The sequence below is a fragment of the Bos grunniens genome, chromosome 24 (assembly GCF_055505025.1).
Source record: "Bos grunniens cultivar Pamir isolate PY7600 chromosome 24, Bosgru_T2T1.0, whole genome shotgun sequence".
Classification (NCBI taxonomy): Eukaryota; Metazoa; Chordata; class Mammalia; order Artiodactyla; family Bovidae; genus Bos; species Bos grunniens.
Window position 1 is genome coordinate 31,954,454 of NC_141188.1, and position 21,613 is coordinate 31,976,066.

General features: G+C 43.9%; 1 protein-coding gene across 9 annotated transcripts in view; it reads left to right on the forward strand.

Moving 5' to 3' along the window:
- Nucleotides 1-21,613, forward strand: part of KCTD1 (potassium channel tetramerization domain containing 1) — a 214,346-nt gene that overhangs the window by 154,051 nt on the left and 38,682 nt on the right. For 7 of the 9 annotated variants that reach the window (XR_015153783.1, XR_015153782.1, XR_015153781.1 and 4 more), the window contains exon 2: nucleotides 8,235-8,413. Coding sequence is in view for 5 of the 9 variants with exons in the window: in XM_086372900.1 (XP_086229026.1) it covers nucleotides 8,235-8,413 (179 nt within the window). In the remaining 4 variants the exon portion in view is untranslated. Of the gene's footprint in view, nucleotides 1-6,664; nucleotides 6,928-8,234; nucleotides 8,414-21,613 lie in introns of those variants that run through there. The other 2 variants (XM_086372899.1, XM_086372898.1) reach the window with 2 other exon arrangements.

Sequence of the window (21,613 nt, forward strand, 5' to 3'; positions counted from 1 at the left end):
TCGGGCCTGTTTTTTTTTGTTTGTTTTTTTGTTTAACCTATGTGAAATTTTAAGAAGCGATTTATTTCTCTCTCTCTCCAGTGTCACTCTGCTATTAAAGTTTGACACATAGTAGGAGCTCAGTCAGGCTTCCCTGGTGGCTCAGATGGTAAAGACTCTGCCTGCAGCCTAAGAGACCAGAGTTCAACCCCTGGGCGGGGAAGATCCTCAGGAGAAGGCACTGGCTACCCACTCAAGAACCCAGTCAGTATTACTTGAATGAAGAAACGATGAGGGCCCTTACAAAATATGCTGGTTTTATGGTTGCGAGTCTCAGCACACAACTTAGGGGATGTTTCTCTATAAGAACCTTTACTGTGAGTCCAGCAAGATGGTGTCAGTTTTAAACTAACCCTCCCAAGGCAACACCGGATTTCTACCTTAGGAAGCAAGATCCTTGTCTAAGACACTTTGATTATAAGCTGCATGGCCAAAATGGTTGGCTGAGTATCAGAAAACAGAATTAATCAGAACACCCCACTCTCCATGCATTCCATATAATTGAGATGCTACTTGGGTACATGTGAGAGTACGGGTGATATAAATACATGTATTTTTAAACCCAGGCTGAATTTTGTGGGAAAAGTTAGGGTTTGTGTTAAATTCCATCACTGCTCTATTGCATGTATCAAATAATATAGGTAAATACTTTACTATTGACATGCTTTTCTGGAAGTATTCCTGAGAAGCGTGTTTCTTTTCCCAGTGAAAGAGATAATATAGTCCAGCCTGATAGTGGAACGTGACATGAGGCAGGGGCATACGTTCTTAACAAATAAAGTCATTAAAACTTTCAGTTTAAACTTCAGCTCATTTGTTCCAGGCGGTGCCCCTGGGGCTCCTGTTTGAACAGCACACAGCAAGGTTAGATCTAGGAGGCACATTTTTCATTAGCTTCTTTTGAAAGATGCCTGCAGTCAAATCCCTTGAAGGACTCTCCTCGCCCAGAATCATTGCTGCTCTGTTGGGTAGGTGAGATGGATGATTAAGGTACAAGGAAGCCGCAGACTGAAAGCAGCTGAGAAATGGAAATTTTAAAGATAAACCGATCAACATGCCTGAAAAATCTATATAGGATAGAAATGAGGGGATGGAGAATTAGAAATAGAATTTCAGGCACCGTTTCATGTCCAGGTATTAGAGTCAGATTTGGGGAATCGGATGCGAGGAAATAAGAAGTGTCTTTTTGGCTTTTAAAAGAAGTATTTCACAGTAATTTAAATGACTATCTGGACAGAAAAGTGTTTGGATTGGAGGAGTTTCTTCCGAGATTATTTTCTGGTTTATTTTCTTTTTAAGTAGAACTTAAAAGTCAAGTGAATAAATCTTAGGTGCACGTATGTATGGGCTTCCAATGTGGCTCAGCCAGCAGTTAAAGAATCCACCTGCCAATGCAGGAGATTCGGGTTCAGTCGCTGGGTTGGGAAGATCCCCTGGAGAAGGAAATGGCAACCCACACTAGTATTCTTGCCTGGAGAAGCCTCATGGACAGAGGAGCTTGGCGGGCTACAGTCCATGGGGTCTCAAAGAGTCGGACACGACTGAACACACACACATGCGCATACGTATGTATATAACTGTTTAACTTCCCAGATCAAGATTCAGGACTTTTTTAGCTCTCCAGAAGATTCATTCTTATCCCCTCCTAACCAGCCACCCGCCCTGCCAAAAAGAAGGTGGCCAGTGTTCTGAGCTCTGTCATCACAGATTCCTTTTGCTGCCTGTAACATCTTGGGAACGGAGTCATTCAGGATGTGCTTTTATGTCTCAGCTGCTTCTCTGAGACCCAGAGATGTAGTATGTGCAGCATCCTTACTGCGTGGTTACTCATCTCTTTAATTTTCATAAAATCAGTAAAGAAGGCAGAAGTACAGTTAGAAGGGGAGACAGAAATGAATGTGTTGGAAAGGATGGGGTCATAAACCATTTGTATTCACTTTAAAATGCCCCTGCTTCTCCCTGAGTGATTAAAGGTCAAGTTTATCATGATTTGGGCCTCCATATATCAAGAAAAATTCAAACAAGGTTTACTGCGCTGTCCTGTCCAACATGACAGCCACTAGTCACACTTAACCTTAGAGTTAGTTGCTCATTTGTGTCCGACTTTTGTGACCCCTTGGACTGCAGCCCACCAGGCTCCTCTGTCCGTGGAATTCTCCAGACAAGAATACTGGAGTGGGTTGCCTCCAGTGTTGCCTCCAACACTTGACCTACCTACATTACATTAAACTAGTTAAAATGCATTAAAATTACAAATATGGTTCCTAAGTCGCACTAGCCACATTTCAGGTCCTCGAATGGCCACACGTGGCCACCCTACTAAATGGTGCAGGTATGGAAAATTGTCTCCATTCTTGCAGAAAGTTCTGTTAGACAGCTGCTTAGAAAACTGGCTATGAGTTTCCTTCCTCCTCTTCTTCCCCGTTTTCCCATCATAATAATATTCTGGTGGGTTTATTTATATTTTCATTGTAAATTGACATTTAATTCTGTGGTCCTCAGACCATCATCTTCAAGCTTCCATTTCCTGCACTTTCCCTCTGTACTTGGAAAGAAAACAAGTAGGAGAATTCTCACAGTGTACTGAAATTTTGCTGTGAATTAATTTCTAGAATGTACCGTGTGGTCTCCTTCCTGCATCCCAAAGTGAGCTGACTTCTCACCTATCAGATTTCAGCTTAGACTGTCTCCAGGGAGTCTTCCCCACCACTCCTCCCAGCCCCCAAGCCTGGATTACATGTCCTCGTAGTTAAAAGTGCCACAGTAACCTGGCTTCCCCCTGCCTATTGTACTTGATTGTTTCCTGTCTCCTCTCTCCCACTGAACCAGCTTGCTGAGGCCAGGGACCAGCCTGTCCTGTCCCCCGGGGTATGTGCATCCTTAGGGACACTGCCTGAGACTGTGGAAGGAGGGAACAGTGGGCTACACGAGGAGGGGGCCATAACTGAGTAACTTAACATTAGGATGGGGTTCCGTCCACCAGCCCACCACCCGGGTGAGGAGTCTGTTCCAGAGGAGGAATGATCAGAAACACCACCATTCTGTCTGGCCACTTTCCAAATACACCTCAGTGCCCTGAGCTGTTTCTCCAGCAGCGATGTTGGCACATTCAAAACACTTGTGCGCTCTTCTGGTTAAAGTTCATGGTTTTCATCTCATCGGAAGTGATGTTGAAAGACACACATAAACTAATGAGATGATGCTGGGAAAGTGATTAAAGATGGGAAAGTGGAGCTGAAGCATGGTGATAATAGGATAGAAAGTTTTGCCATGTCTGTCTGCAAGCAGCTGTTCTGGGCATCACAGACCAAGTCTCACCAACCCAAATGACCCCATGGGGAGGTGGCTGTATCCAGGAAAGGTAGGAAGCAGGGTAGGTAACAGAAGTCCCAGCTCAGTCTAGCTTTAAAGATGAATTTATCTTCCCGAGTATCAGGAAACATAGAGATTGGAGGCTCAGAGTCGGTGGATCCAGTGTCTCAACAGTGCCAGGGAGGATCCAGCTCAGCCAGCCTGGGTGTTGGCTTCATCCTTAGGCTGGTAGGGAAGTAGCTGCTGCTGGCAGGTGCAGACATCCTATCTGAGACCTCAGTGTCCAGTTAAAGAAGAGAGAGCGCCAGTTCTGGTCACTGGAGAGGGGAGGAGGTAGCCACGGCTGAGTCAACTGAAACACCTGGAATCAGTGCAACAGATCTGAGTGTCTCCTACAAGCGCTAAGACCACCTAGCCCCAAACACGCCCTCCTATCCCCAGCCTGTGGATTTAAAAAGTCCTTTTAGCCTGCACCAATGTGGAAAATACTGAGTGAAAACCCTTTATTCCATTAGCTAATAGCAGTTAATACCTTAGAAATGATCTAACTAAGGGGACAAATGCAGAACACAGAAAACTCCCAGGATGAGAAGACAGAGCCTCAGAGAAGAGCTAGAAGGGCTCACCAAAGACGAATTGTAACCCTTCAAGTCTTACTGGAACCAACAGGAACCCTACTGTATCAGATCAGATCAGATCAGATCAGTCGCTCAGTCATGTCCGACTCTTTGCGACCCCATGAATCACAGCACGCCAGGCCTCCCTGTCCATCACCAACTCCCAGAGTTCACTCAGACTCATGTCCATCGAGTCAGTGATGCCATCCAGCCATCTCATCCTCTGTCGTCCCCTTCTCCTCCTGCCCCCAATCCCTCCCAGCATCAGAGTCTTTTCCAATGAGTCAACTCTTCACATGAGGTGGCCAAAGTGCTGGAGTTTCAGCTTTAGCATCATTCCTTCCAAAGAAATCCCAGGGCTGATCTCCTTCAGAATGGACTGGTTGGATCTCCTTGCGGTCCAAGGGACTCTCAAGAGTCTTTTCCAACACCACAGTTCAAAAACATCAATTCTTCAGCGCTCAGCCTTCTTCACAGTCCAACTCTCACATCCATACATGACCACAGGAAAAACCATAGCCTTGACTAGACGAACCTTTGTTGGCAAAGTAATGTCTCTGCTTTTGAATATGCTATCTAGGTTGGTCATAACTTCCCTTCCAAGGAGTAAGTGTCTTTTAATTTCATGGCTGCAATCACCATCTGCAGTGATTTTGGAGCCCAAAAAAATAAAGTCTGACACTGTTTCCACTGTTTCCCCATCTATTTCCCATGAAGTGATGGGACTGGATGCTATGATCTTCGTTTTCTGAATGTTGAGCTTTAAGCCAACTTTTCACTCTCCACTTTCACTTTCATCAAGAGGCTTTTTAGTTCCTCTTCACTTTCTGCCATAAGGGTGGTGTCATCTGCATATCTGAGGTTATTGATATTTCTCCCGGCAATCTTGATTCCAGCTTGTGTTTCTTCCAGTCTAGCGTTTCTCATGATGTACTCTGCATATAAGTTAACCTACTGTATAGCACAGGAAATTAGACTCAGTATTTTATAATAGCCTATAAGGGAAAAGAATAGATGCGTGAGTGTGTGTGTGTGCACATTTGTGTGCTCAGTCATGTCCGACTCTTTGTGACCCCATAAACTGTAGCCTGCCAGGCGCCTCTGTCCATGAAATTCTCCAGGCAAAAATTATGGAATGGGTTGCCATTTCCTTCTCCAAGGGATATTCCAGACCCAGGAATCAAACTGGTGTCTCCTACAGCTCGTGCATTGGCAGGCAGATTCTTTATCACTGTGGCACCTGAGAAGACCAGATATATATACATATACATATATATGTGTGTGTGTGTGTGTGTGTATGTGAAATGAAAGTGTTAGTTGGTCAGTCGTATCCGAATTTTTGTGACCCCCATGGACTATAACCTGCCAGGCTTCTCTGTCCATGGGGATTCTTCAGGCAGAAACACTGGAGTCGGTATCCATTCCCTTCTCTAGGGGATCTTCCAGACCCAGGGATAGAACCTAGGTCTCCAGCATTGCAGGGAGATTCTTTACCGTCGGAGCCACCAGGGAAGCTGTATAGACATAGAGATAGATATTATAGCTGAATCATTTTGCTGTGCCCATGAAACTAACACAGCATTGTTACATCTACTATATTTCAGTTAAAAAAACGGGGATGGGGGGAGACTTCTCTGATGGTCCAGTGGCTAAGAGTCTGTGCTCCCAATGCAGGGGCACAGGTTTGATCCTCAGTCAGGAAACTAGGCGAAGGGGATGACGGAGGACAAGATGGTTGAATGGCATCACCCACTCAATGGACTTGAGTTTGAGCATGTCTGGGAGGTGGTGAAGGACAGGGAATTCTGGCGTGCTGCAGTCACAAAGTCACAGGGTTGCAAAGAGTCGGACACAACTGAGCGACTAAGGGAACTAGATCCTGAAGCCGCCACAGAGAGAGAAGATCCTGTGTGCCACAAGATCTGGCAGAGACAAATCAATTAAAAAAAAAAAAAAAAGTCTTACTAATCTGCCTGAGCCCACCCATTAGGAAACTTTGACCTAAAGGGTTAATCCCCCACCTCCCATCCTCCCCCCACAAGGAAACACTGGTTTAATTTTAAATTTAGCAATATCCATACATATATGATTTCCAGTGTACATGGTATATATTCTGAGAAATCTGGATTCCTTCAACCGATCAGTTACGCTTTCTTTTTTCCTCCTTCTCCGTAGACCTGGCAGTGTTAGAGCTGTGCTGAGTGAGGTCACAGTCTAACTACAGTATTAACCCTGCAAATCTGTTCATTTTCACCCCAGCACCCTGAGGCAGGGTATAGAATGTGTCCAATTGAAAAACTATTACAGACGCTACAGTGCTGTGATGGACTGAATTGTAACAGAGACTAGGGTGTGTGTGTGTGTGTGTGTGTGTGTGTGTGTGTGTGTGTGTGTGTGTGTCTTTAGCCAAGAAATCATTTTCTAAAAGCAAGTCAGGTAGTACGTAGTTCTTAAAAGTGGATTATATTATTGTACTTTTATGATTGTACTTTTAAAGGAAAAAACGCATTTTCTGACACCCAGATTTTAAAATGCTGTTGACTATTTCAGCTTTCACTGCTTTACATTTCCTACTGACGTGTGTCCTTGTTTTTTTAGTTCTTTTCCCCATCCAGTACCTCTTTCACTTTTCTCTCTGTGTTGCAATCATCCCTTGTGTTTTTTAATATCTATTTTGCATTGTTAAAAATATACAGGAACATGCAAAGAATAACACGGTGACCGTCTACAAACCCACTTCCCCCAGTTGAAGAAATAAAGCATGAACCCTTTCTATGACTGTTCCTGGGCTCTGTTTAATTCAGCATGGAGAAAAGCACCACACAGATGGTCAACATTTTGAGTAAAAGCTCAGTCACCACCCCATTCACAGTGGATGCGGAGTTTCAGAAGAAACGTGCATTCCCAGTCTTGCCTGGACATGTGGTTAATGCTAACTAGTCCAACAGTTGTGCCCCAGGTAACTCCTGAAGCTGTTTTGGATCATAAAATCTAGGATGTTTTGCAAATTTATATTTCATCATGCTGGGCTTTATGCACAAAAACTAGATGATTTCCCATTTGTAATCTCCATCAAAGGCATTTCTCAAAATCCCTTTATTATGCCTTATCACTGACTCTGCCGCACGTTATTTGCAAACAATCTCTGGCTAAACTGTAAATCTACAAGCACCCTCGTGGCGATCGCCTGGCAGAATTCAGACATAAGTGCTGTTTGAGCTTTTTCCTAATTGTAGATTCTAAATGTTTGACCCCCTTCTTTGAGTGCCAGAGACCTGACTTGACTTGTCTGTGGTTTGGGCTCTAATTTGAAAGCGATTGACCATGTTTGGATGGTGTTTGCAATATTTGTATTGTATCCACGGAAAGGATGGCAGGTTTTATTTTCTCAAGAGTACAATTTCTTCAGCATGTTCTTGTGCCATCGTGTGATGTCCTCCTTCTGCTTTGTTTGCTTCCAGGATATCTTTGTGGGGCAGCACATTGCGCCCGGCCATGTGCCTCAGCCCCATCTTGGAAAATGATCTCTACTACAAGCTCAGCACGCACAAGAGCGGCTGGCTCATGGCTCCCAAGCACGTACCTGACCACTGGAGGGGACACGCTTTTCAAAGTGTGCCCAGTTCCATAGTCTTCTAGTGAGAGAAGCAGGAACCCAGTGGGTAGATGGGGGTTATTTTTTTGTTTGTTTCATCTGTTGACTGATGAATTTCTGGTACCTATTTACAAGCTTGCTTTGAGTGTGTGAACTGATGGTTAGACCAGTCATGCCCCCTTTTTCCTGATTTGGAAGAAACCATTCTGCAGAACCCAAGTGCTAAAAGTCTGTATTTATCCCCAGCCCATAGCAATAAGGTAGTTTTCCAAGAGAAGGATAAAGCATATGTATTTTATCTGGATGGAGACCGTTTCAAGTATTGATTATCTTTTCATTTGTAATGAATAGTAGTTCTCCACAAGCCATTAACCAGTTGTTAAATGCAAGAATTCATTAGTAAAATAAGCCGTCACAGTGCATGGTTCTATGTGAAATGAACATTAGTTCAGCTCCTTGATTCTGAGCATTGGAAGTTTTCCTTTTCTTTGTCATATATCTCGGAGTTTTTTCACATGCATGATAGTAAAAGTGAGAGCTTGTTGATTTTCCAGAATTTATTAGTGAACAAATATCAGCGCTAGTCACTGGCTTATTCTGTAGGAGGTATGCATTTCCTTTCTCTCCACTGAATAAAGCAAACATGTCTAAACTTGCTTTTCTCTCTGTAGGACAGTCGGCCCAATATGTCAAGACCTCTGATCACTAGATCTCCTGCATCTCCACTGAACAATCAAGGCATTCCTACTCCAGCACAGCTCACAAAATCCAACGCACCCGTCCACATTGACGTGGGCGGCCACATGTACACCAGCAGCCTGGCCACCCTCACCAAATACCCCGAGTCAAGGTAATCCGAAAGTGCATGTATTTGATGAGCTAACTGTTCTTCCTTTGACCAGCTTTGCAGCGTGGCCTCACTGCGGCCAGGAGTAGAACGTAAAGGCATCACGCACCTGCGTGCCTCCCCCGCTCCAACCCCTGCCCCAGACGCTGCCCTGGGACACGAACGTAAATCTGTGAGTCAGGGTTTGATCCAGAGCTTAGCCGAGTACGCATGAGAGTGTCACCGAGGATGGAGTTCTGCGATATTTCGCTCCTCTGAGATCTTCACATTTCTTAGCATAGTAAACAAAGGATGGTAATTTCTCCCCCTGACCTTTCTTCTGTCCTCTTCTGCTAAAACACACTTTCTTATCAAGTCTTAGAATTTTATAAGGGATCACTTGGCCCTCCAACTTGCGAACTGGAAAAAAATCGAGACTCTTATCAGTAGGGCAGTATATTTAGAACAGCTGGCAAAAGTCCAGAAAGATAGTCTCGCTTGAAAAAAAATGAAGGGCAGTGGAACTGTAAGAGCTCAAGGCAGATAAGCAAATATAAAAAGGATGTGAAGGGGGGAGGCTGTTCTACAGACAGGCTGTGTATACCACTCTGAGGAGAGCTCCCCTCCTAAGTCCCCGTCCACTCATTTCTAAAGGAGTTCCAAGGAAACAATTTACTTTGCACCCCCGGGCCCCACTGCCCCCCCCACCTCAGCACATCTGGATCTGGGGGCTGTGGCAGAACCTATTAGGGAGTTTATCTTAGGCGGTTAGGCTGTTGAGTAGAGAAAGAGGCATGAGCTCACATGGGCTGATGTCAGGATAAAGAGTTTTCCCTACTTGTTTCTGCTCAAATGAAATGGAAACAGAGCACTTGGGCTTCAGAAGAGCACTCATTGCATTTTTTGAGCACCTCCTATAATGTGACAGGTATCAGGTAACTTACAGCCTAAGGAGAGAGCACTGATGAAATCACTGTCATAAATGCACGAAGACTGCTCTTTTGGTTTTTGTTAATCTCACTTCACTATCTGATAATTTTATAAAGGAATATGCATGTGTGCCAAGTCGTTTCAGTCGTGTCTGACTCTTTGTGACCTTATGGACTGCAGCCCACCAGGCTCCTCTGTCCATGGGATTCTCCAGGCAAGAATACTGGAGTGAGTTGCCATGCCCTCCTCCAGGAGATCTTACTGGCCCAGGGATCGAACCTGTGTATCTTGTGTCTCCTGCGCTGTAGGTGGATTACCACTGAGCCGTCAGAGAAGCCCCAGTAGGATAATATGCTAATGCTAAGTCACTTCAGTCGTGTCCGATTCTGTGCAACCCCATAGACGGCAGCCCACCAGGCTCCCCCGTCCCTGGGATTCTCCAGGCAAGAACACTGGAGTGGGTAGGATAATATATTGAGTCATAAATAATAATTGAGTTAAATAAAATATATCAAATTGATTTCACCTGTTCCTTTTTACTCTTAATGTGGCTACCAGAAAGTACAAAATTACATGTGTGTCTCGCTGTTTATTACTGTCGGACAGCACTGAACTATATATACAGAGATTTAAAAAGCATATACATAATTAAACCTCTCCCTCTCCCAACCTCCTGATACTTAACATATATCATAAATTGAATATCTCTTTCTCCAACTTAATAAGAGAAGATACAGTGTTCATCTTTTTTTCTCAATCTTTCTCTGTGCTTCCTTGTCACATACAGTGAGCTGTGGTATCCAGAGAGCAACATCAGAAATAATTTGTGGTTCATTATTCCCAGGTTTGAATCTTGACACTCCCATTTAATAGTTATTTGGACCTAGGTAGGTTCAATTTCTAAGCGCCTATGTTCTATCTTGTGAAATAGACGCAAATATGTATTCTTCCACGGTTATTGGGAGGATTATACGTGATTACAGAAAGCACGCCATGGCCCTGTGCCCAACACATAGTATTGCCTTTATACTTAATCCTCTGCCAAACCCAGCAATTGTTTCTTCTCAAACTGCCTTCCAAATTCCAAATATATCCCATTCCTTCATTTCCTAGACCACAGTAACAGCCTCATTTCTGGATTCTTGCCTGGATTCTTACAGGCTCAAAGGCCTCCTTGCTTGTATCTTCTGGTCCTTTATCTTTAATGTTTTAGAACTGCTGAGCCATTCCAAGGAGATGTTTTTAACCATATGTCCAGACTTTTGGAAACAAGCCTTACAAGTAGCTTCTGTTTCTGTTGCTTACACCTAAAGCAGATGACACTGGTCAGAAGACAATGGTGTGGATGTTGAATTGGTCACCGTGTGTTGCTTTGCTTCCCCTTGGATTTGGGGCAGAGGGACTTGGAAAGCAATTAAATGGTCATTTCAAAGCAGCAGTCAGTTTAATGGGATCAATCCCAGGAGATGCTAGTGGTAAAGAATCTGCCTGCCAATGCTAGAGATGTAAAAGACTCGGGTTCGATCCCTGGGTTGGGAAGATCCCCTAGAGGAGGAAATGGCAACCCACTCCAGTATTCCTGCGTGGGAAATCCCATGGACAGAGGAGCCTGGAGGGTTACAGTCCATGGGGTTACAAAGAGTCATACATGACTGAACTTCTGAACACAAAACCACAACTTTTAGTAGCCAGAGATATAGGGAAGAAATAGTTCTTCATGTTTTTTTCCATAGCTGTCAGATACTCCTTCCAAATTCTAGGAAAATCTCACCATATCATCAATGTTTGGGGGATACATTTTAGGATATTAGGTTGGCCGTGGCCATGGAATGACAAATAATAATTCCAAGCCAAGTTCTCTAGATTCTAGGGTGTCTTGAACCCTTCTCAGCCTGTGGGACCTTTCCCAGCCCCCTGGTTCCTCTTTTATCCATCTTTTCCTTGGTGTAGCCCAGAGGGGAAGGGGTTTTTCCTTGGTTTTCTTTTCAAGGATTTCAAGAGGAGACCTGTAGTATAAAAGTACAATGCTGTTTGTAACAAGTGATCTTAAAAGATATGATGTCTTTCTGTAAATCAAAGGTCCTGCAAGAGTCTTTACTTCATTTTGAAATATCGTAGGTGATTTTTTATTCTATTTCTATTTACTGTCTTCTAGACTAAAGATTACCGTTAAAACAGTGGTCCCCAACCTTTTTGGCACCAAGGACGGGTATCATGGAAAATCATTTTAACACAGACCGGGATGGGGAGGTTTTGGGGTGATTCAAGCACATTACATGTATTCTGCACTTTATTTCTATTATTGTTACATCTGCTCCACTTCAGATCATCAGGCATTAGATTCCAGAGGTTTGGGACCCCTGCTTTAGAACATTGTCCCCAGAAAGTGGTAAATTGGACACAGGTAAACATTAGAAGCACCTGGGAAGCATTAAAAGACCATGCGAGACCCCAGACAATGAAACAAGAACCTCTGCAATTTTCCTGAGCGATCCTGATTTTCACCATACGGCTCTATATGGTCCCTCCAAGTGAATATAGGTCTTTTACTCAATGAATATTTTGATATTTTGTGCTATATCATAATGGCCATTCCACCATTGAAAATACATCTCCATCTTCATTTCTTTAATTAGCAAGGTTCCCTGAGGTATGCACTGATGTGCCCTATTTTTTTTTTTTTGGTTTACAAACCCTAAGTAAGGATTCAGTAAGCGAGTTGACTTCTACATTTTACAACAAGGTTAATTACTCACATTGTTATTCACTTTTATTATCAGGTGGGTTTTAGCTAACAGGACTGGACATAAGGGTTCAAATTAACTGTAGTACTGCATATATCTATGATGTGGTGTGTCTTTACCAGTGTTTCATGTAAGATGCAAAACAGGTCTTTGGAGGTGTTTATGAGACAGAGGCTGATCCATACCACCTCAGTGATGATCACTGTTCCGTTTCAGGGGAACTTTGCACGTGTCGTTTCAGTTGTATCTGACTCTTTGTGACCCTATAGACTGTAGCCCACCAGGCTCCTCTGTCCGTGGGATTCTCCAGGCAAGAATACTGGCGTGGGTTGCCTAAGCCTTCCTCCAGGGATCTTCCAACCCCAGGGATCGAATCTGAATCTCCTGCGATTCCTGCACTGCAGGTGGAGTCTTTATTGTCTGAGCCACCTGGGAAGCCCTCATAGGAGCCTGCTGCTAAGTTGTTTCAGTCATGTCCGACTCTGTGCAACCACATAGACGGCAGCCCACCAGGCTTCCCCGTCCCTGGGATTCTCCAGGCAAGAACACTGGAGTGGGTTGCCATTTCCTTCTCCAATGCATGAAAGTGAAAAGTGAAAGTGAAGTCGCTCAGTCGTGTCCGACTCTTAGCGACCCCATGGACTGCAGCCTACCAGGCTCCTCCGTCCATGGGATTTTCCAGGCAAGAGTACTGGAGTGGGGTGCCATTGCCTTCTCTGCTCATGGGAGCCTACAAGTCTCCAATTCTGGCTGCTTTTGGAATTGGAATCACCAGGAAAACCACCCAGTTTGGATCTGTAATAATTTTACATCAAATAAGTGAAACCAAAAACTAAAAACTGTCAAGAAAAAATATTGTCAGCATTAAAATATTTTAAATAGATATACAAGGAGTTTGTTAGCTTGATTTCTAAGTTGTAAATATCTAGACAAATGGGAGGTGAACCTCACTTATAATCTTGCCTTGTGCCCTGCACAGTTTAAGAACAGACCTGATTATATCTAACGCAAAAATCCAAGGTCCCCACTAACATCATTGGGAACAAAAATCTAGGTATCTAATTTGTCCTAAGTAAGTAATATTGGTAACAAATTACATAGCCTTTTTAAAACCTCCTAATGCACTCATCTCACACACTAGTAAAGTAATGCTCAAAATTCTCCAAGCCAGGCTTCAGCAATACATGAACTGTGAACTTCCAGATGTTCAAGCTGGTTTTAGAAAAGGCAGAGGAACCAGAGATGAAATTGCCAACATCCGCTGGATCATGGAAAAAGCAAGAGAGTTCCAGAAAAACATCTATTTCTGCTTTATTGACTATGCCAAAGCCTTTGACTGTGTAGATCACAATAAACTGGAAAATTCTGAAAGAGATGGGAATACCAGACCACCTGACCTGCCTCTTGAGAAACCTATATGCAGATCAGGAAGCAATAGTTAGAAGTGGACATGGAACAACAGACTGGTTCCAAATACGAAAAGGAGTATGTCAAGGCTGTATATTGTCACCCTGCTTATTTAACTTATGTGCAGAGTACATCATGAGAAACGCTGGGTTGGATGAAGCACAAGCTGGAATCAAGATTGCTGGGAGAAATATCAATAAGCTCAGATATGCAGATGACACCACCCTTATGGCAGAAAGTGAAGAGGAACTAAAAAGCCTCTTGATGAAAGTGAAAGAGAAGAGTGAAAAAGTTGGCTTAAAGCTCAACATTCAGAAAACTAAGATCATGGCATTGGGTCCCATCACTTCATGGGAAATAGATGGGGAAACAGTGGAAACAGTGTCAGACTTTTTTTTTCTGGGCTCCAAAATCACTGCAGATGGTTACTGCGGCCATGAAATTAAAAGATGCTTACTCCTTGGAAGGAAAGTTATGACCAATCTAGATAGCATATTCAAAAGCAGAGACATTACGTTGTCAACAAAGGTCCATCTAGTCAAGGCTATGGTTTTTCCAGTGATCATGTATGGATGTGAGAGTTGGACTGTGAAGAATTGATGCTTTTCAACTGTGGTGTTGGAGAAGACTCTTGAGAGTCCCTTGGACTACAAGGAGATCCAACCAGTCCATCCTAAAGGAAATCAGCCCTGGGTGTTCATTGGAAGGCCTGATGCTGAAGCTGAACTCCAATATTTTGTCCACCTCATGTGAAGGGTTGACTCATTGGAAAAGACTCTGATGCTGGGAGGGATTGGGGGCAGGAGGAGAATGGGACGACAGAGCATGAGGTGGCTGGATGGCATCCGACTCAATGCACATGAGTTTGAGTGAACTCCCGGAGTTGGTGATGGACAGGGAGGCCTGGCGTGCTGTGATTCATGGGGTCGCAAAGAGTCAGACACGACTGAGCGACTGAACTGAACTGAACTGAATGTTGACACTGAAATATCTACCTAGCCACTAAATAAATGTCCTAGGCAAGAATATTGGAGTGGGTTGCCATTTCCTTTCCCAGGGGATCTTCCTGGCCCAGGGATCAAACCCAGGTCTCCTGCATTGCAGGCAGATTCTTTACCATCTGAGCCACCCGGGAAGCCCATGCTTTAAAACAGTAGTCCTCAATCTTTTTATCACCAAGGACCAATTCTGTGGAAGACAATTTTTCCATGAACTGCGCCAGGGATGGGGGACGATGGTTTCAAGATGATTCAAACACATTACATTTATTGTGCACTTTATTTCTATGTTACATCAGCTCCATCTCAGATCATCAGGCATTAGATCCTGGAGGCTGGAGATCCCTGCTTTAAAAGAAAACGTAAATCTGAGTTCAGAGTTAGGTCTATTTCAGCCTTAATGGTCACCTTGATCAAAAATAATATTAACAGCAGTTGTTATATTGATGCTATTCTGATGTGGACTTCTTAAAACCAGGAAGTGGGTTGATACAACTGATTAAGCAAACCTATCGGGTGGCAGTGAGGCAATGCCTAGCTAAAAGAGCTGCTAACCTGTAAGTGAAAGACAAGATCTCATGTTACAGTCCCCTGAACCATCCTATCTGTGTGCTTCACAGAGCTTTTATATCTTTTAAACCAAGTAAATGAGTTAACTCCCACATAAGATTATGCTGAATTGGTCTCTTCTGAATAGCAGCAGAGTTACTAAGCATACTGGCATATGTAGCTAATTGCAAAACCCAAGAGACTCAGCTTTCAGCCTTGCAGTCAACACCCATGGCCACCCAAGGGGTGTGTGTATCTGGTGCTTTAGGATGGCAGTGCTAGGCATGTGTGCCTTGCCAGCAGAGAGCCGGCTCTGGCAGGCTTCACCCCCAACGTGCTGGCCATTCCACGGCACTTTACCTGGAGCTGCACTGAAGGGAGGGCTTCCCGGTAACTTGGATTCAACCCCTTGGTTGGGAAGATCCCCTGGAGAAGGAAGTGGCGACCCACTCCAGTATTCTTGCCTGGAGAATCCCATGGACAGAGGAGCCTGGTGGGCTACTGTCCATGGGGTGGCAAAGAGTCCGACACGACTGAGAGACTAAAACAACAACGGCAGCACTGAAGGGAAAGCTGGGCGTGTGCAACATTAAGAGGTTGGTCCGCAGTTTCAGGACAATTGCATTCTCATGGTGTGGAATTCCAGGTAACTTCTGCGTGCCGGGCTCGGGAGTTTTCTGTAATCCTGTGTCAGGGCTAGGGGTTCTGCGCTCTGACTGTGACGTCAACAGTTCCAGTTCACACTGTGGTCCCTAGACACACACAGTGGGTCCCCAGGTGTCATCTCACAGGCTCACACTTTAGGATCTCAACAAAAATGCCCCCAAATTAATGTACCCTGTTTTGCAAACTGTTCCCTAAACATTCATTTGGAATTGCTGCATGGCACTGAATATAACTCAGGTGGTAAAGAATCTGCCTGCAGTATGGGAGACCGAGATTCGATCCCTGGGTGGGGAAGATCCCCTGAAGAAGGGAAAGGCTACCCACTCCAGTATTCTGGCCTGGAGAATTCCACGGACTATATATAGTCCATGAGGTTGCAAAGAGTCAGACACGGCTGAGTGACTCTCACTTCACTTCAAATGGAAAGAGACAGCTGCTGGGGAAATGCCTGTGGACCTTCACACAATGAAGACAGTCTACTGATGAGCAGTTCTGATTGGCAAGATTGGTTGATCTTTACAAAAAACTAAAAGAAGGGACTTCCCCAGTGGTCCAGAGGTTGAGAATCCTCCTTGCAATGCAGCAGACTTGGGTCTGATCCCTGGTCGGGGAACTAGGATCCTGCCTGCCTTGGAGAAAAAACCCTCATACTGAGGCAACTGTTGAGACCATGTGCAGCAGCTAAGACCTGATACAGTAAAAAAATAAATAAATATACTTAAAAAAAGAAAAAGAAATTAGTTTATGCAGTGACTCAAAAGGAGGAAAAGCACCTGGCCAATGAACAATGGAAAGTCTTTCCAGGATAATAAGGGAAATTTTTCTTCTTCTCTGTTTCTTCTTTTCATCTTCTTTTCATCAGCTTCAGTATCTTAGACTAGCAGATTCAGCCAAGTTGCTCTGCCTCTGGGAGCAACATAGGCCTGAGTTTTAAAGTAATCTAGCTCATCAAGTCTTACCTTAGAGTATTATCCGAAGAAAAGTGCAGCCAAATTACAGGCACTGGCCTGTAGTTTTCCCTGTCATATTCTTTTATTCATTCCACAGATTTATTCTGTGTTCTCTATCAACTGTGGCATACACTAGCCAACAAAAGTCCTTGCTCTCTTGTTTACATGGGAGTGGGGTGGAAGACAGACAATAAACAAGTACACAATCAAATAACATTTGAGGTGGTATAAGCGAAGTAGGAAGAGAAATAAAACAGGTAAGTAGCCTTGGGATGTAGTTTGCTTCCTATGCTAAGTCTGCAGATAATTTTATTCTGTGGTCTCTTTCTTCAGGATACATCTTTATTTGTTCATCTACATTTTTCAAGACAAAATCTAGGTTACATTTCAGGGTCGATGCAGAAGCAGATCGTTGTGACTTTGGTATCACAGATCACCTTTGATCTATGATCAACAGCCTGTCCTTTTTTTTTTTTTAAGTTTAAGTAATTAATTTTATTTTTTGCTTATTAATTTCTTTGGCTGCACTAAGTCTTCACTGTTGCACACAGGCCTTCTCTAGCTGCAGTGAGCAGGGGCTGCGCTCTAGCTGTGGTGCACGGGCATCTCATCGTGGTGTCTTCTCTTGCTGCGAAGCACCGGCTCTAGGGCTCCAGGGCTTCAGTAGTTGTGGCACTCGGGCTTAGCTGCCCTGTGGCATGTGGAATCTCCCTGGACCAGGGATCGAAGCCCTGTCCCCTGCATTACCAGGCAGATTCTTTACCACTGGGCCACCGGGGGAGTCCCAGTGGCCTGTTCTGCGTTCTGTGATTCAACTTCTATTATATAACATGTGGCAGATACACATGTTCACCCTTCATCTCAGCTGGGGATGTTCAGGGTCATGTCTATTGTCTGGGCCGTGGGTACAGAACAGCTCCAGCCCCGTCCATCATGTCCTGATTACCTCGCTAGTTATATTAACCATAATGCTGTTTCTGGTACATTTTCTATATTTTTGCATCTGGTGGTGACTGAAGTTTTATTTGGTATTAACCGAAGTAGAGAGTTAACAGATGTTCAAAATAAACGTGGGCAGAAGGCCCTTGCAGGCAAATAATAACAAGGCTGGGATCCCTTAGCCCAATCCTTAGACACAGGAGAAGCGCCGGAGCCTTTGATGGCAGAGCAGTGACCATGGGCGGGGAGTAACACCGGGTGTTTAGAGTGAAACAGCTCAGGACAGGACTGTAAGCCCCATCTCAATTTTTAATAACGTCTCACTTGCCGAGCACTCAGCCTCGACTTAGATAGAAACCTCCTCGGAAAGCTCCTTCTAACTTAGGTCTCACCCTTGAATCCTTGGTACCTAGTATCAGGCGAGCCACAGTGGACATTCAAGAGTTTGCTTAATATGTGAATTAATTATTGGGTAAAATACTGTACCCAGCAGCCAGAGCTTCAAAACAGTGAAGGTTGAATAATCAAGTGAAGCTTTTCAAAATAGAAAATTACATTTAAAGCTGGCCTGGGTTCATCGCCTCCACCATTCCATGTGCCGCCATAACATTATAGGAGGGCCTGTTATTGACCTCATTTAACAGATAAGAACACACAGCTCCACAAGGCTCAGCAATGCGTTCACCCTTATTCAGCAAATGGGGAAAGACCAGGATTCCAGCTCCCTCTGGCTCCAGGACCTTGGTTTTTTATTCTTTTATTTATTAATTTATTTACTTTTGCTGACAAAGCAATGAAAGGGTGCCCGGGCGGAGAGCAGGGAGGGTAAGGGAACCCAGAAGAACAGCTCTGTCACATGGCTTGCAGTCTCTGGTTTTATGGTGGTAGGATTAGTTTCCCGGTTGTCTTTTATTCTTTTAAAGTCATGCGCTGAAGAATTGATGATTTTGAATTGTGGTGCTGGAGAAGACTCTTGAGAGTCCCTTTGGACTGCAAGGAGTTCAAACCAGACAATTCTAAAGGAAATCTACCCTGAATGTTCATTGGAAGGACTGATGCTGGAGCTCCAATACTTTGGCCACCTGTTGCAAAGAGCTGACTTGCTGGAAAAGACCCAAGACCCAGGCTGAAAAAGCCTGGCGTGCTGTAGTCCATGGGGTCACAAAGATTTGGACATGACTTAGCGACTGAATAACAATAACAACACAACAGAGCCATGCTTCTCAACCTTAGTGGCATGTTAGAATCAGCTGAGACCTGAAAAAGAAAACCTGGTCCTGCCCACAAAGATTTTGATTGCATTGGCCTTGAGCAAGGCCTGGGCGTGGGATTTGCTAATGCTTCCCACCTTCAGCCACGCAGTCCATCTTTCTACCTTCTGGAACTGTGTTCTAAAGGTGGGCTTTGGCCAAGGGAGCAGATCATCTACAATATCTCAAGCTCCTTTATTTTCAAGTGGCCTTCACCCAGCATTAGCTGGGGCATGTGGGACCCCTGGGTGCTGCAGCTCCCATGCAGGTCTCCTGCTGTAAGCTTGTGGCCCAGGGTTGTCCACATACCATGCCATCCATTTCTATGTGTCATGACTTGAAGAAACCTGAAAAGCACCACCTTAGATGGGGTAGTGGGATAAATGAGTCTTGTTCTTCCTTGCCACTGGGTTTCAGGAGGCTTTTATTTTCCATTTCCCATGTCCAGCATACACACCCTTCCCATAGCAAGGGGCAAAGTTGGCCTTGGACCAGTGACCGTGCCACCTGCTGATGGCTGCTGGGTTGCACCTGTGAAGAGAAATCCATTAGGAAAACTTTCAGGAACCAGCTTTGGCCCCGGCATGCTGTGCCCAGGGGGAGGAATGGTCTAGGGGATGCCAGGACAGGTAAGGCTGCTCATCAGGTTAGGGGTCTCTATGCCCACTGATGCATACTCACCACCTCTCTGTTGGGCTCCTCCTTGTCTGTTAAAGCAGTGAAGCCGAGTGCAAGATGCTATAGACTATCTCACATTCACACCCCTGTGCAAAACACACGTGCATGCACCCATCAGAAACATCATTTTCAAGATTTTTTTTTCTTTTTCTTACTTTTTAAAACAATTTTATTTTATATTGGAGTATAGTTGATTAACAATGCTCTATTAGTTCCAGGTGTACAGCAAAGTGATTTAGTTACATATATAAATGTACATTCTTTTCCAAATTCTTTTCCCATTTAGGTTATTACAGAATATTGAACAGATTTCCCTGTGCCATATACAGTAGGTCCTTGTCGGTTACCTATTTTAAAAATACATCTATGTCAATTCCAAACTTTCAATCTATCGCTCTGATCATTTCTCACTGGTAACCATAAGAACAGTTTCTATAGCAGCTAATTTTCCTTAACATTTGATCTTCTTTGATCTAATTAACCAAAATCTATAAAAGCTATAGGCATGGTAAAAATTTTTTTTTCTCATGCAATCATGAACAACTTGATATTTTCAGGAATAATATCCAGTGTAGAATTTTTAGTTAAGTGACTTTAAAGGTATCATCAACCACACCATATTCCAAAATAGAAAAGTTTGGCATCTTTACTCTTAGCTTCAAGATTTTTTAAATGTGTTTCTAAAACATGCCCCCTAAGCTTATGCTTCAGGTTTTAAGCCAAATAATAGGTCTACCAGTAGTCTTCAGCAACTTGTACTGTGCCTGGCAATGCTGGGTAAGTATTTGTTGAATGAGTTTTGTTTTGTTGAGCGGCATGAGTTTTGCTTTGACCTGGAGCAGCTTAACCAGGGCTGCTTGACCAGGGCTGCTTCAGCTCAACCACCTTTTGAATCATCAGATGCTATGGTGATGTCAGATCTTAACGGCAGGCCTAGTCCAATCTGGGAAGCAAAGATTAACACCCCAGTCTCTCCAAAGCAGAGCCTAGAAAGGGATTTTCTAGTCTAATTACCCTGAATCGAAAAAGTAAGGAGAAGGGAATCCATGAGTCTGGTCGTAACCCAGACACCCATGAACCAGATGAACAGAAGGGTAACACCTGCCTTCAGAATGTTTTCCTCCCACTGATAACTTCCTCCCTGAACCTCTCAGATCAGGATCATCTCCAGATGCTTGGGGTAAAAATGATGCAGGTTCCTCCACTCTGCCCATGTGTATCCCAGGATGTGAGGGAAATGAGCAGTTTCCATTGACATCCAGGTGATCCACCTACATCTCAGAGTTTGGGCCCCAGATCTGCAGAGGACTGTAAAACACGAACGTATCCACCTGCAGCCTGGTGGAAATGGTGGTGGCGTGGCCAGGGACACGTGGTTAGTGCGATGCTTTTCTTGTTGAGTCTTTCTTGATTCTCAGCACTTGGGACTATAATACAGACTGTGCTCATTTTGATCTGTCACAATGAATAATGTCATTGAGCAACACCAATGTCGTTTTTGCTGTGTGTTTATAATCATATTTTCATATTTCCTGAAGAAAGTACTTTTACAATAAACTATATATTCTATTTACTTACTTGAAAAAAGTTAATTTGTAGGTATTTCACAGAAGAGTCCATTCATCTCATCCAAGGTTAACCTGTGAAAAATATGCTCTGCTTTACTGTGTTCTTGAGAACAATTCCATTAAAAGGGCTTAAAATTACCAACGTTAATTTTACACAACCCAGCTCACAAATCTCCCACGACTTTGGTTCCCCAAACCCTTTAGTTTCTGTTGGTTACATAATTCTGATTCTGCTTGAGTGCTTCGAGAGCTTTTTCATGGCAAAGGAGAACGAACATTAATTTCAGGTGAATTTCCAAAAGACAGACTACATTTTGGCTCTGTAGGGAGCTTTGTGAGTAGAATATTACACCCCACCGTGGCTTGGGTCTACCATATTGGTCTTGATACCATCTTCCCAAATTGCTGTGGTCTACAGAGAGTTGAAAACTCTCTGTATCTCCCTGTATCAGAACACAGCAAGGTGTGTATGCTATATGTATTCTTGGCTGGAATAAACAATGTATAAGTCATTCTGAAGTTGAAGGCTCTTTTTTTATGAAGCC